Genomic DNA, 12,637 nt, shown 5'->3' on the forward strand with positions numbered 1-12,637 from the left:
TATCGTGAATGAAATCTCTATAATTGTCTATCAACTTTGGTATTTGTATAATTGATTGTTATCATTTGTATTTGTAAAGAAAAGAGGTAAATAAAAAGACGACATAGAGAAAGAATAGAGAGGGAAGTGAGAGTGGAGAGAGGCGCAAGAGAAAAGAAGAGAGGGGAGAGAAAATAACTACGAAATCTTACTTCTTTCAAACTATAGTGATGTATATTATAAAAATAAATACATATCACCTATTTATCCTATTACATAATTTTCTTTATTAATCTGGCATGATTCTATTCGGGTTGGGGCTAGGAAACGGGTCATAGATGACGCAGGTTATCTTTAGGGTTTTAGGACCATTGTCTTCTACACGAACCTAAATTCTCTCATCATCACTAACTCACTTAACCATGACTGCTCAATCTCAAGAAGAAATCCTAGCCGCTCATCTCGAACAACAGAAGATTGAAGTAATTCTCTTCCTCTCGCAACTAGATATAAAGCTCTGAAATGTTTGATTTTGAAGTTCTATAGAAATTTGATTTAATTTTATAGTTTGATTGTATCTACTGTGATTTTTGTATTGTTTGAATTTTTTTTTTGATTTTGCTGATCTGATTTTCTGATCTTGTTGATGTTCATTGTTATTTCTTCTTCTTGAGATGAGTTGGGATCTACAAAAAAAAATATAGAATGAGCACAAAAAATTTGATGATTCACTTTGTAGATGATCTTTTGTTAGAAAAGTTTGAATCTTTTAAGGCTGTTGTTAATAGAAATAGCTAGTTTGCTAGCTTCCACTTTTTTTTTGCTTAATTGGTGACTCAAAACATACTTGGAGGTGAGGATGCTTACTATCGGAGCAACTCCCCTTTTGTTGAGTTTGCTTTGGCAGCTATTAGTTTAGATGAGATGTTTCTTGTGTGTGGAAGAGACTAACTAGTTCGCTCCGAGCCATGATAAACAATCTCTTTTGGGGGAAAGTTTGAGTTTTTTGAGGTGACTAATAGAGTGGCTTCCTGGTGTTTTCCATTGTGATTTGCAAGGTAATTTATAGTTTAGAGACAATGTTTTGCAAGCTCTTCAATTACAACTGGAATCATCCCCTGCCCCTTTCCATCCATCCAGCCTCAACCTTTTCCTTTTCCTTACAATGTCTTTATGACTTGTTTTAGTGGGTTCAGTTGTAATTATTATCTTTTTTTAAGATAGTAAGGCGAATATCAGTTGTAGTTATCATCTGTACAATAGTTGATGTGATTAAATGTTCTAGAGTAGCTAAATTTTGCTATACTTGTTTATTTGAATCCTTACTGTACTTGCATACGAATTAGAAATTTCATGCAAGTTATTAGACTTCCAATGTTGTAGTTGCTGCAATACTTTTAAGCATCTTCTGTTTGTTCTTTCATGAGTGAGTCAAATTGTTGAATCCTTGTTTTCCACTTTTCCATAATTATTAAGTTTGTACCTATGCCAAAGAGAACAACAGAAAAATAAAAAGGTCTTGCAGATTTTATGTGTGGCATCTAAAGACTTCATTGGTTCATTTGTAAATGTTGTAGTAGTGAACTATTGTCATTACTCATTTCTTGGTTTTCAGTGTAAGCTTTGGTCAAGTGAGCACTGGTTTTGGTCTTCATGTATATTCTTTAACATTTTAAACCAAGTATAATCTTCTTATGTAGTCCGAGGAGCCAATTATTGAGGATGAAGAGGATGACGATTTAGATGACGATGATGAAGATGACAAAGATGAAGATGATGTTGAAGGTAAGCATACAAGCATAATTTCATTATTCTGAGCCTGACTTTGCTTCTTGAAGTGTACATTCCTTCTGAATGAAAACAACTAATTGAATCTTTCTTTCATTTCTAATCACGGAGGCATGAATATTACATAGTTTACGTGGTTATGAGAATAATTTGCTTGTACAGTCTATCCACTTGACCTGTTTGATTCGATCAACTTCCTTTTTTGTTCAACTATATTTGTTTCCTTCCTCTTTTCCATTTGGCTCCATTGATACTTGTGATTTTTTCTCCATATATTTGGGTGTTACTTTTGCATGCATAGATTAACCAAGTTGGAAATCTTATTGAACAACTAAGCGTGTTGTAACAAGTCTCAATGGGTTCCAATTCTCCTTGCGTAGGTTTCTGTCTCTTGACATCTCTGTTGTTTTAAATATATGACGAATAGTAAATGCATGTTTTAACTCTCTTTCTGTGGTCCACAATGCCCATAAATACTGGAATTATCAAATTACAAATTGCAGGGGGTAGTGGTAGGTCAAAACAGAGCAGGAGCGAGAAGAAGAGTCGAAAAGCTATGATCAAGCTTGGAATGAAGCCAATCCCCATGGTCAGCCGTGTCACTGTCAAAAAGAGCAAGAATGTTAGTTAATTATGTTATTGCTTTCTTGCTTTTTCTTTTCGATGTTTTCTGTTCTAGTGCTTAGCCTTTCTCCTTACATTCTCTTCCCTTGTTTCAGATTCTATTTGTCATCTCGAAACCAGATGTTTTCAAGAGCCCTGCATCAGACACATATGTTATATTTGGTGAGGCAAAGATTGAGGACTTGAGCTCTCAATTGCAGTCTCAAGCTGCTGAGCAGTTCAAGGCTCCTAATTTGAGCAATGTGATATCAAAACCAGAACCATCAACGGTGGCTCAGGACGATGAGGATGTAGATGAGACTGGTGTAGAACCCAAGGATATCGAGCTGGTAATGACTCAAGCTGATGTTTCCAGAGCAAAATCTGTCAAAGCTCTCAAGGCTGCAAATGGTGATATTGTCTCTGCCATTATGGAGCTTACAAACTAGAAACTCTTTACTATGTAGTTTTTTTCTTTTTCCAATCTCTTGAGCTGATTATGAATATTAAAGGTTTCAGTTACTGCTTGTCCTATTCAGTTTTACCGTTCTGCTTGCTATCATTGTATACCAGAGACATGCTGAGTTATGCAAACGAAAAAAAATGGAGTTGTGCTGCATTTTTCCTCACCAAGTCATATCTAAATGATACTCTGCCAAAGCCTTAGCACAGTCGGTGAATTTAGTTGGTTTTGCATCGGAAAGTTCCACATTTGTGGTAAAACATTTTTTGATAAAGGCGACTCGATATTTAGGATTTGAACTCGAGACATTGGTGGACCTAGCCTGTAATAGTCGATGAGGCAACACAGCTATGCCTACTTTCTTCCTTTCTACTTTTGTTCACATTTGATTTTTATGTACCGACAAAGAAAAAATCATGTTATCAAATTATTTTGAAGCTTGCTAATATAACTTAAACTATATATGTTTTTTCTTCTCCTTTGTCAATTCTAATAAATGAGATTAAATAAACTAAAACATTACATTTATTACATCTTACATTGTATATAGATAGCCTATGCTTTTCTCATTTATTGGTTCACCTAGAAATAAGTTGGATCATATATCAAAGTCAAGGAGGAGTCCTAGGTTGGTTGAGAGTACTCTTCAATATTGAAATAAAGTTTCACCTAAAGTGAAAGGTGAATAAAATAAATTAACAAATAAATGCTGAGATTATAAAAGAGTAAAATAGACGGCGGGTTAATAAAATAAAACAAAGGTATTTCAACCTTTCCATTTGTATGTGAATTTTATTACAACATCCAAAAACAACTGTGGAGTCAATAAAACACCATTATAAGCAAAACTACAAAAGTTGTCTGCTTTACTCACTAAACAACAGTTGTCTTGCAGCAAGTCACTTTACTCTCTTTCAACTCCCAAGTTCCATCCCAACCCTAACCAAAAAAAGAATAAAAATATATACATATTTGTTTTGTGCCACTCTTTAGTCTCACCAAAAGAAGAAATTTTGTCTTCTTATTTTCTCCAAGAACAAGAAAAAGAAGAGGAGGAAGAAGCATGGATTCTTTGTTACGTTACTGTAGAAATGAAGAATAAGAAAAGGGAATTAGACCAACATTGTTACAAGTGTTTCCAATGGGGAAAGGAGAGGAAGAACAGCCAATACCTAGTACTGCATTGGATGCACAAAGTACAAACCAAAATGCAGAGGATAGGTGTTGTTGTAGGTTCAAAGGGTTGGTGAGTTTTAAATGTGTATTTGTATTGATGCTTGGCTTGGGAGTCTTGATTTCTGCTGTTTTCTTGTTGCCATTCTTCAAGAAGGGAGATCTGGGGGATCTGGATCTTGACAACAAGTATAAAGGTACCATTTTTACAGCTCACTGATTAGAAAAAAGTGTAAAGGTACCATCTTTCTGTGTCTTAATGGCAATATGCTCTGCTTGGGGGATCTTTCTGTGTAATTTGTTGTGTTAGATTGGTAACTATGAGTTTACAATCTGGTATTGTACCTTGTGTGAAATTTCAGGTACCTTTTTCTGGTTGCTTAGCATAAGTTTCTGGGGGTGGGGTGGGGTGGGGTGAGTTAAGAGTACCACATTGGTTAGGGAATAGACTAGTGGTTTGCTTATATCGATTTGGGCAATCCTCCCCTCATGAGCTAGATTTGGGGTTGAATTAGGCCCAGGTGCCATATCTTTACACCTCTTAAACACTGGATAATGACATATACGTATGCTATTAAATTAGACATATAATTGCCTTTTTGAGTTTCACATAGGATTGGCGGTTCGTAACTTAGACATATAATTGATGAGTCTGTTATTAAAGACATATAATTAATGAGTCTGTTATTAAAACTTGTATTAAAAGTATCTTGTGTAATCTGGTACATACATTCTCACTGGTGAAATAAACAAGATAAAGAAGATAGTTCATTTCGTTGAGTGTAGCATCAGAATAGATACCTATTTTATTTATAATTTATGTCTCAACTAGAAAGAATGTACCTTTAATTGGAATTTAAAAAGGAATTAAGGATGTTTTCTAGCTGTTGACTGTTCTTGAAATTTGGCGTGCTCGTGCTTTATCAGCTGAAGATTAACCCTTACCGTTAAACTAAAGATGTGTTAATGTACCAAAATGTCTCTTGAATTTTATGGTGTTAAACATGCAACGTAGAATGTTGGAATTAAAGAATAACTAAATATAGAAAATGGCTTTCTTTTTTAAATAAACTAAAGAGGAAATAAATATACGTAAATTGAAACTGAAGGAGCAGGTTATTATTCCTTATGCTGGAGGTCCAAATTAACTTCTGTTTTTTTCTCATAGCTTAGTTTTCCCACAAGTGACAATCAATGTCATCAACAACTTTGTCTGCTTGTGGCATTGAGATATGATAAAGGTCTTTTAATAATAGTCATAGAATAGAGTTTTCTCTAGGTGAATGCACTTCTCTAGGCATAGAGTAGAAGTGTTCTTGAAGAACAATGAAAAGCTTGAAACCTTAGGAGTACATGGAGTCTCCTGATTGATGGTTTTTTCGTGACAGTGAAAATGAAGCATCTCTATGCGGGAACTGCATGTCAAGCTGGTTTTAATTACTTCGAAACTTTTGATTTGTCTCTTTTGTGAAGTGTCTGAGTAATCTGAATATCCTATTTATATTTGAAAAAAAGAATACCTACTATCACTCATATGCTCATGCAAATATTTCCAGCTTTTCACGTCAATGTGTTTTGGGTTTTCCAGGTCATGATATAGTTGCCAGTTTCATGCTTGAGAAGCCAGTTTCGTTTGTCAATGATAACATTTTGCAACTTGCAGATGATATATTTGATGAAATAAGTGTTTCCCATACTAAAGTATGTCCAATAATTCTTGTCTCCCTTATCTTTGTTATTCTTCCTTAGCTTAATTTTCTTTTGACATTTCTTCCCTCTCACACTGATCTAACAGGTGGAAATAATATCATTAGAAAATATAGCTGGAACGAACATCACAGAGGTCATTTTTGCAGTTGACTCTGAAGTGAATAATGGGAGGGTCTCCCTAACTGCTCTGAGTTTAGTCCGGTCGGAATTTGAAGCTGTAATTACTGGCCAATCAGCTCTGCACTTGACAGCAACTTTGTTTGGCGATCCTTTTTCCTTTGATGTGCTGAAATTCAGAGGTGGGATTAAAGTGAGCCCCAAACAGAGTGGATTCCTCATGCAGCAATTCCAGATGCTTTTCAACTTCACGTTGAACTTTTCAATTGATGAAATTCAAGATAATTTTCATGAACTAAAAAGCCAGCTCAAATCTGGATTACATCTTTCATCATATGAGGTCTGTGATTATGATTGCAGTTAGCTGCATTGACATATATATCTTTCCTCTGCTATCATTCTTCATGCCGTTGATGATATTTTTGTTTTGAAGCAAGTTCTTTGTGGTCTATCGTCCTGTTTCCAGCTCTACATTATCTGGCTTATATTACTTTCTTGACACATTTAGCTTTTAAATTTTTTATCTTGGTATGACTGATTGATTGTGGTAAGGCTTTTGTTTTTTTATTTGCTTAGTTCATCTAAGTTTTTCTGTTTGTTATATATGTAAATTTCCTGGTAAAGGCGCATAATATAATCACGTGGGCTCTGCCTGCGCATGTTCGAATCTGCTGTCCACACAGTTGAGGTACTTGATTTTTCATTCTCAAAAAAAGAATATATGTATAATTCCTAACTCATGCAGGCAGTCATTTGAAAGGGATAGTTATATATCAAAATAAAAAGGTTATTTATATTATGAAACCCCTATCATATTTCTGTTCAGTTGAATGTTTCTATGATTATCCTCTCGGTTATTCTAGGATGTATCGATCTGATGGTGCTGCCCCTTGGTAGAGTATCATTGTTAACTATTTCTTCTCCAAAAGGGGTCTATACTCGATATGACTAAGACTGTGAGGCATTAGATATGTTTGTGTTTGAAGCTCTGGGTTTTGTTACCAATTCAGCAAACCTCATTAGCACAAAAAGTATCATTTTTTTCTCTCAAAAAGATCCATATATATGCAGTTGTTTTATTCAGAAGGCAAAAGGTTTGGATTGTCTCATTCACTAGCAATCTGCTACTGTCCAACAAAGAACCTTTCAAACACAGATATATTTGAAACACATTTTATCTTCATCTTTACACGCACTAAATGCATTATCACCGTGATCACAACAGAGGATTTCTTGGTTTGTTTATGCTCCTGTTAGCTGCTTGCATCTTTTTGTTATTAGGTGTTTATTACTTGAAAAACAATAATCTTTCATTATTTGTTACTTAGAAGAGCATTCATTGTTGATGTAAGCATGCTGATTTCTCTTCCTTTTTCCTCTTGACAATGCAGAACTTGTATATGAGTTTGACTAATACAAGAGGGTCGACAGTGGATCCTCCCACTATTGTTCAGTGTAAAGTCCTTTTTGCAGTTGGGTTAAATCCCTCCAGTTCAAGGTTGAAGCAGTTGGCTCAGACAATTGGTTCTCATTCTGAAAACCTTGGCCTCAATAACACCGTATTTGGAAGGGTTAAACAAGTTAGCCTGTCCTCTGATTTACCGCATTCTCGAGGTGGTGATGGGGGTAGCCCCTCACCTTCTCCAGCTCCACTACCTCATCATCACCACCACTACCATCATCGTACAAACTTTTCTCCTGCAATATCACCTGCTCCAAAGGTTGGGAAAGGTGGATCTATTAGCAGGCAAGTTTCACCTATATCCGCACCAAAGCCAGCATCTGCAACAGTACTTCCACCTTCCCCTGCACCTGCACAACACAAGGGACATGAGGCCCAGCCTCCTTGTCATTTTGGGAGATTTCCAAGGAAGGAGAATAGTCACTCGCATATAGCTCCTGCTCGAGCACCAGTCCCTGCACCTCATAATACTCCCTCGCGGCACCAGCAAGTACACGCTCCAACTCCTACTCCACATGAAATCACTGCATCAAGTCCTTTTCCCCATGTAGTATATGCTCATGTTCATCCTCCTTCAAGGAGTAATTCTGTTGCACAGCCTCCTAACAGATTTACGTCAGCTTCACCCTTGCCATCTTCATGTGAGTACTTTCTTGAGAATCTTGTATTTACCTCACTTGTGTTTGTAATATTTTTTTTCCTTAATGCTAAATTGATGCATTGACATATGCACTTGCAGCTTCTGAAAGAATTCTTTCATCAAAATTCTGGGCTTTCCCGCTGTTCCTACTTGTACTACTTCCATAGCAGCAGGATGAGGGGAAATTATTTTTTGGTAACAAAACTTGCCTCCAGCATTGTGTAAGTTCCACGTCATTCCATCCGGGCAAAGAAACAAACTTGAGGAGTTTGCAGAGAGGAGAGCAATGCCAAAAGGGCATCTCTCACGCTTGCATGAATGTGTGTTATTGTTGTATTCTTGTAAATATTTTTATAAAGATTCAGTGTGGTGATGCAATTTTAGGTCAAAGTCACAGAGGTGACAGGCCTGTGATGACTTGCATTGGCACTGTTATGTATCATCCCTTCTTGCATAAACACAAGGAGGGGAAAACACAACCAAGAAATGTATAATAAACTTTTTTGTTCCTAACATCTTCCTAGCCTATCATTTGTGATTTTTACTTCTTTAGTACTGAATGGCAATTTGTTTTTACTATGTCTCAGTTGTACTTGTGAAGAGTATGGCGTTTCAGGTATCATGATCTGATGGTTCACCACAAAGATAAATATTTCATATTGTCTTTATGTATTATCAAATGGATATTAGAAACTAATCTTGCAAAATACAACTTTTTTTTATTATGGTGGTGTTCGAGCCAGCTTGTGTAGTTTCAACTATTCCACAAGGACTTGACATTTTCTACTAATACAAGTATCGGATAATTGTGTTCACCAAAACTAAGATGGTGAGAGGAAATCTTCTTCAAAATATACTCAGATAAAACTGTATGTAATGGATGCATACATATAGTTGAATCTATATACATAGGCCGACAAACTTTCTTGATTTTTGGGATCAAATTTATTTACAATTTCAACAACATATAATCAAATTGTCTCAAAGAACATACAATTCTCTGATCTTTATATTTTAAATGATGAATACATACAATAATTAGGCCTTACTCCCAAATTATTTGGGTTGGCATTTTAAACAATAAAAATGTAACAAGAGAGAGATATCAACTTCTGCAGAGAAGTAGTAAAAACAAGAAGACTTATATTCTCAATAAAGGGTGTGGAAAGGATGGCAAATTTGCCCATCTCTTTGCCATTCATACTAATATCTATCTATATTCTACCTTGAGTACTTTGGCTGGTAATTTACACTTGTTGAAAATGCATGTGGAATTCTTCTCATAAATCAAACTTCTCTTCAAAACTCACAAGAAGATCCCAATCTTTGCTTTGACAAACACATGCAGTTTTTTCCCTCAAATGCCTCTGGCAAAAGCTTCTCGAAAACCTCTAAGAACAAGCTCCATTGTTCACTACTCATTTCACCAAACGAAATCCCTTCACCATCATTCTTGTAATTTTTTGTACCAAAGCTCATACTCCTCAACATAGCACTAGTTTTCTGACTATCACTATCGTTGTTATTGTCCTCCATACCACCATCATCGTCTATTAAGGTATCTGAACCGCGAAATTTGTTGTTTAGGTAATCACATTCTTCTTCATAATGAAACACTGATGGATTAGCTATTGTACTCATAGACCTAACAGACGAAAACCTTGGAATTTTCGGTGGCTTAGCTGTTATAGCAGAGCCTTGCAAGATTTCATCAGCTTCCTCATCTTCTTGATATGAGTCATCTCCATCTTCATAATCAAACTGGAAAACTCCAACACTTGTTTCTTTCTCTTCACAGATACTTTGATCATCCTCTTTTATTTTACTCTCTATGTTAACCTTGGCACTGAAACATATCTTTTCTAATGCACTCCATTCTTCCTGTCCTCCATAACATTTTCGAGTCATCATTTCTCCGATTTGAGCTAGACAAAGCCCTGAAGTAGCAGCTTGCTTCAAAAGAATGGTGCACACCACAAGAACCCGAATGGATGATTCCCTGATAGAAGGGAGTTCATTTCTCAGTAAATCTGCATCCTTAAAAGGATCAAGACCACATATATACTCCATTTCAGACTCCGAAAATGGAATGGAAGCTTGAGGCCAATGCAGCCATTCAAAGTATGGATCATCAAGTGATTCTGGCAAGCAAAGTCCATGATCTATAGGTACAAGTTCAGCAGAATCAACAGCATAGCTTTCTTTCCCGTGCTTCACCAGGATATTTCCAGCATGCCTGTCAAGATTGAGAAGACGTATATCCAAAATCCCAACACGATGAATTGAAGCCACTGAAAAGCCTGAAGCACCTAAGTCTCCTGCATCATAATCATGTTCCATAAACCGTTGAAGAGAGGCAATTTTATAAGTTGAAGTAGGGATCGATTGTGAATCGTTTATATTGAAGGTAACATGAGAAAATTTGACTAATGTTGTTGGAGGAACACCAGCAAATCCATCATGGTCAAGAAGATAAGCAGCAGATTCCCGGACACCAGTTTCACCTATCTTGATGGAACGTTTCATGCCCGGTTGGCCTAGCATCCGACCTGCAAATCCTTTCGGATTATTCAAAGCTAAAGGTTCCTCATCAGCAGGTTTTGCCACTGCTACTGCATTACCATTAGTCGCCCGAAAAAGGTAAGCACCACCTAGTCCACTTGCCAGTAACTCAGGTTTGACTCCAGAAGCCATAGCAATAGCAACCTCAACTACTAAAGCATGCACTTTAGGAGCGCGATGACCACCAATGATTTCAACTCTCGGATTACTTTCAATATCTTCTTCCGTTCTCGTGGAGAGGGATAAACAAGGTGTGGAAAAGCTCTTTTGGATGTTGGAGATCTCAAAGGGAACATGATGTAGAGAATGTGTAAGGCTTGTTTGGCTTGATTCAAGAATGTTGTTGTAATCGAGCTGAGAAAATGATGGAATCTTACACCTTGGAGGTCTAACGAATTGCTTGAACCCGTGATTTTGCGGATTGATAGCTACAGCCATCTTGTTGAATCTCATTCAAGTAAAAACAACAGCAACAATAAAAGTGCATGCTAAAGGGAGCTTCTTTAATGTGTGAATCCTTAGAGAATTATTCTTCCTTGGGTAGAACATCCTTCACATTGTCTGAAAAATGAAACAAGTCTACTTTATCTGGATATATTTTGTCTATAACCTCTCCATAACAATGACATTTATCTGGATATATTTTGGCTATTACTGTGAAATGTTGTTATAGAGAACATAGGTATAACATAACATGAAAATTGGTTCCAAAGACGTTATAATGAAATGTTATTATACAGGATCGAGAGGTCTTACTTACTGTATTAAGCAAATCCAGAACCATTACATTATATACCTCACTATACAAAACAAATGCAGCATTTTGAGGATCATTCATCTCAGAAAAAGTAACTTTCTTTCTGCAATCGACAATCTCACAACACTATATATATTTTTGATTGTGAATTCTTAAAAGAAAATGTAAACGAATATGAAGACTTACATCAAATTCGCGTAAAGGAGGCTGCAAAACTCAAATAACCACATTGGTATCTCTGAACCCTGTGAAATTTCTCGCGAATCATATACTAAGAACAAACATAGATACAGAAAACTAGCAATATGGATGAGAAATTGAAAATGTACAGCATTTGACATACCATCCTGTTGGTTCCCTCGCTCCTCCGCTTAATAGTCGCCACAATTGACTACAAAAACAACAACAATTAGAACATTAATTCTGTTTCAACAACACTTACAAAATTCTACCATTTACCTCATTCTATCCCAAAAAGAATCAGACATTTGAAGCACGAGGATCATAGAATCTAGTTTCACCTATACAAATTCGTTAACATTTGTATCTCGAAAATCATAACCAATGAAAAGTAGTAATTTCCCCCTTTATGTATCAATCATAGCCCTCTACAAAAAGAAAGCCTCCCATCTATTCCACCCCCTCCACAATGGTGGATCTACTATGAAAGTTACACGTTCAACATAATTCAATAACTCGGACACTGATCCTATAAATTTGTATTATATAATTTGTCCAAAACTCGTTAAGCAAAAAAGGTATTTGGTCCATAACTCATAAACTTAAAATCCTGAATCCCCTCGACAGTAATAAACATGTTATATGCCAATGATACAACAACAAGTTCCAATCTTTGCATAAAAATCAAGAAAATTTACAATCTAATCTGATTTCTTATCAAATTCTTTACGAAAACTGACATTAATAACGAAAAAGATTACCCTGAATACTGGTGAGGCATTCAGGGAGACGAACAACAACGGCTGAGCGTGAGAGAGACAGAGAGAAACAAAAATTCCTTTTACTGGAAAGTTATTGAGAGACAAAGGCCCCCCCTTCTTCTCTGTCTGATTTTTTTTCTTTTTTTTCTTTGTTTTTTTTCCCATCAGTCTGGGGGAGTTTTGTCTCTTTTACCAATTCTCTCTTACCGTTAAGACGGTTAGAATGACTTCCTCTCGTTCGCGTCCTTCTCTCTAACCATTTTTCAATAAATTATGCGAAGGATATTCTATTTTATCAAATTACTTAATTCGCAATAAATTAAAAGAGAACGAATATAAAGGACCAAATCATGCATGCATTGTAATTGTAAAGATTAGAGTATGTGTGTTTTCAAAATAGTAGTATTTGTGTTGGTGAAAATGAGAAGTGTCAAAGTCCGTT

At 36.0% G+C, this 12,637-nt stretch overlaps 3 protein-coding genes across 3 annotated transcripts; 2 read left to right on the top strand and 1 right to left on the bottom strand.

Annotated features, from left to right (window-relative positions):
* Window positions 1-287: 287 nt before the first annotated feature.
* Window positions 288-3,000, top strand: LOC102604493 (nascent polypeptide-associated complex subunit alpha-like protein 1). Its single transcript, XM_006364707.2, has 4 exons — window positions 288-461; window positions 1,680-1,764; window positions 2,271-2,389; window positions 2,487-3,000. The coding sequence occupies exons 1-4, from the start codon at window positions 402-404 to the stop codon at window positions 2,817-2,819; spliced, it is 597 nt and encodes a 198-aa protein (XP_006364769.1). The 5' UTR covers window positions 288-401; the 3' UTR covers window positions 2,820-3,000.
* A 655-nt stretch (window positions 3,001-3,655) lies between these two features.
* Window positions 3,656-8,479, top strand: LOC102604829 (uncharacterized). The gene is made up of 5 exons (XM_006364708.2): window positions 3,656-4,203; window positions 5,595-5,707; window positions 5,802-6,173; window positions 7,225-7,936; window positions 8,035-8,479. The coding sequence occupies exons 1-5, from the start codon at window positions 3,975-3,977 to the stop codon at window positions 8,100-8,102; spliced, it is 1,494 nt and encodes a 497-aa protein (XP_006364770.1). The 5' UTR covers window positions 3,656-3,974; the 3' UTR covers window positions 8,103-8,479.
* Window positions 8,480-9,040: 561 nt separating this feature from the next.
* Window positions 9,041-12,307, bottom strand: LOC102584820 (phosphatidylinositol 4-kinase gamma 8-like). Its single transcript, XM_006364736.2, has 4 exons — window positions 12,196-12,307; window positions 11,598-11,645; window positions 11,441-11,499; window positions 9,041-11,058 (listed from the first exon to the last, which is right to left on the bottom strand). Exon 4 carries the CDS (start codon window positions 10,948-10,950, stop codon window positions 9,235-9,237), a length of 1,716 nt encoding a protein of 571 aa, XP_006364798.2. The 5' UTR covers window positions 10,951-11,058; window positions 11,441-11,499; window positions 11,598-11,645; window positions 12,196-12,307; the 3' UTR covers window positions 9,041-9,234.
* Between the last annotated feature and the right edge of the window lie 330 nt (window positions 12,308-12,637).

Source organism: Solanum tuberosum, unplaced genomic scaffold, assembly GCF_000226075.1.
Source record: "Solanum tuberosum cultivar DM 1-3 516 R44 unplaced genomic scaffold, SolTub_3.0 scf00506, whole genome shotgun sequence".
Classification (NCBI taxonomy): Eukaryota; Viridiplantae; Streptophyta; class Magnoliopsida; order Solanales; family Solanaceae; genus Solanum; species Solanum tuberosum.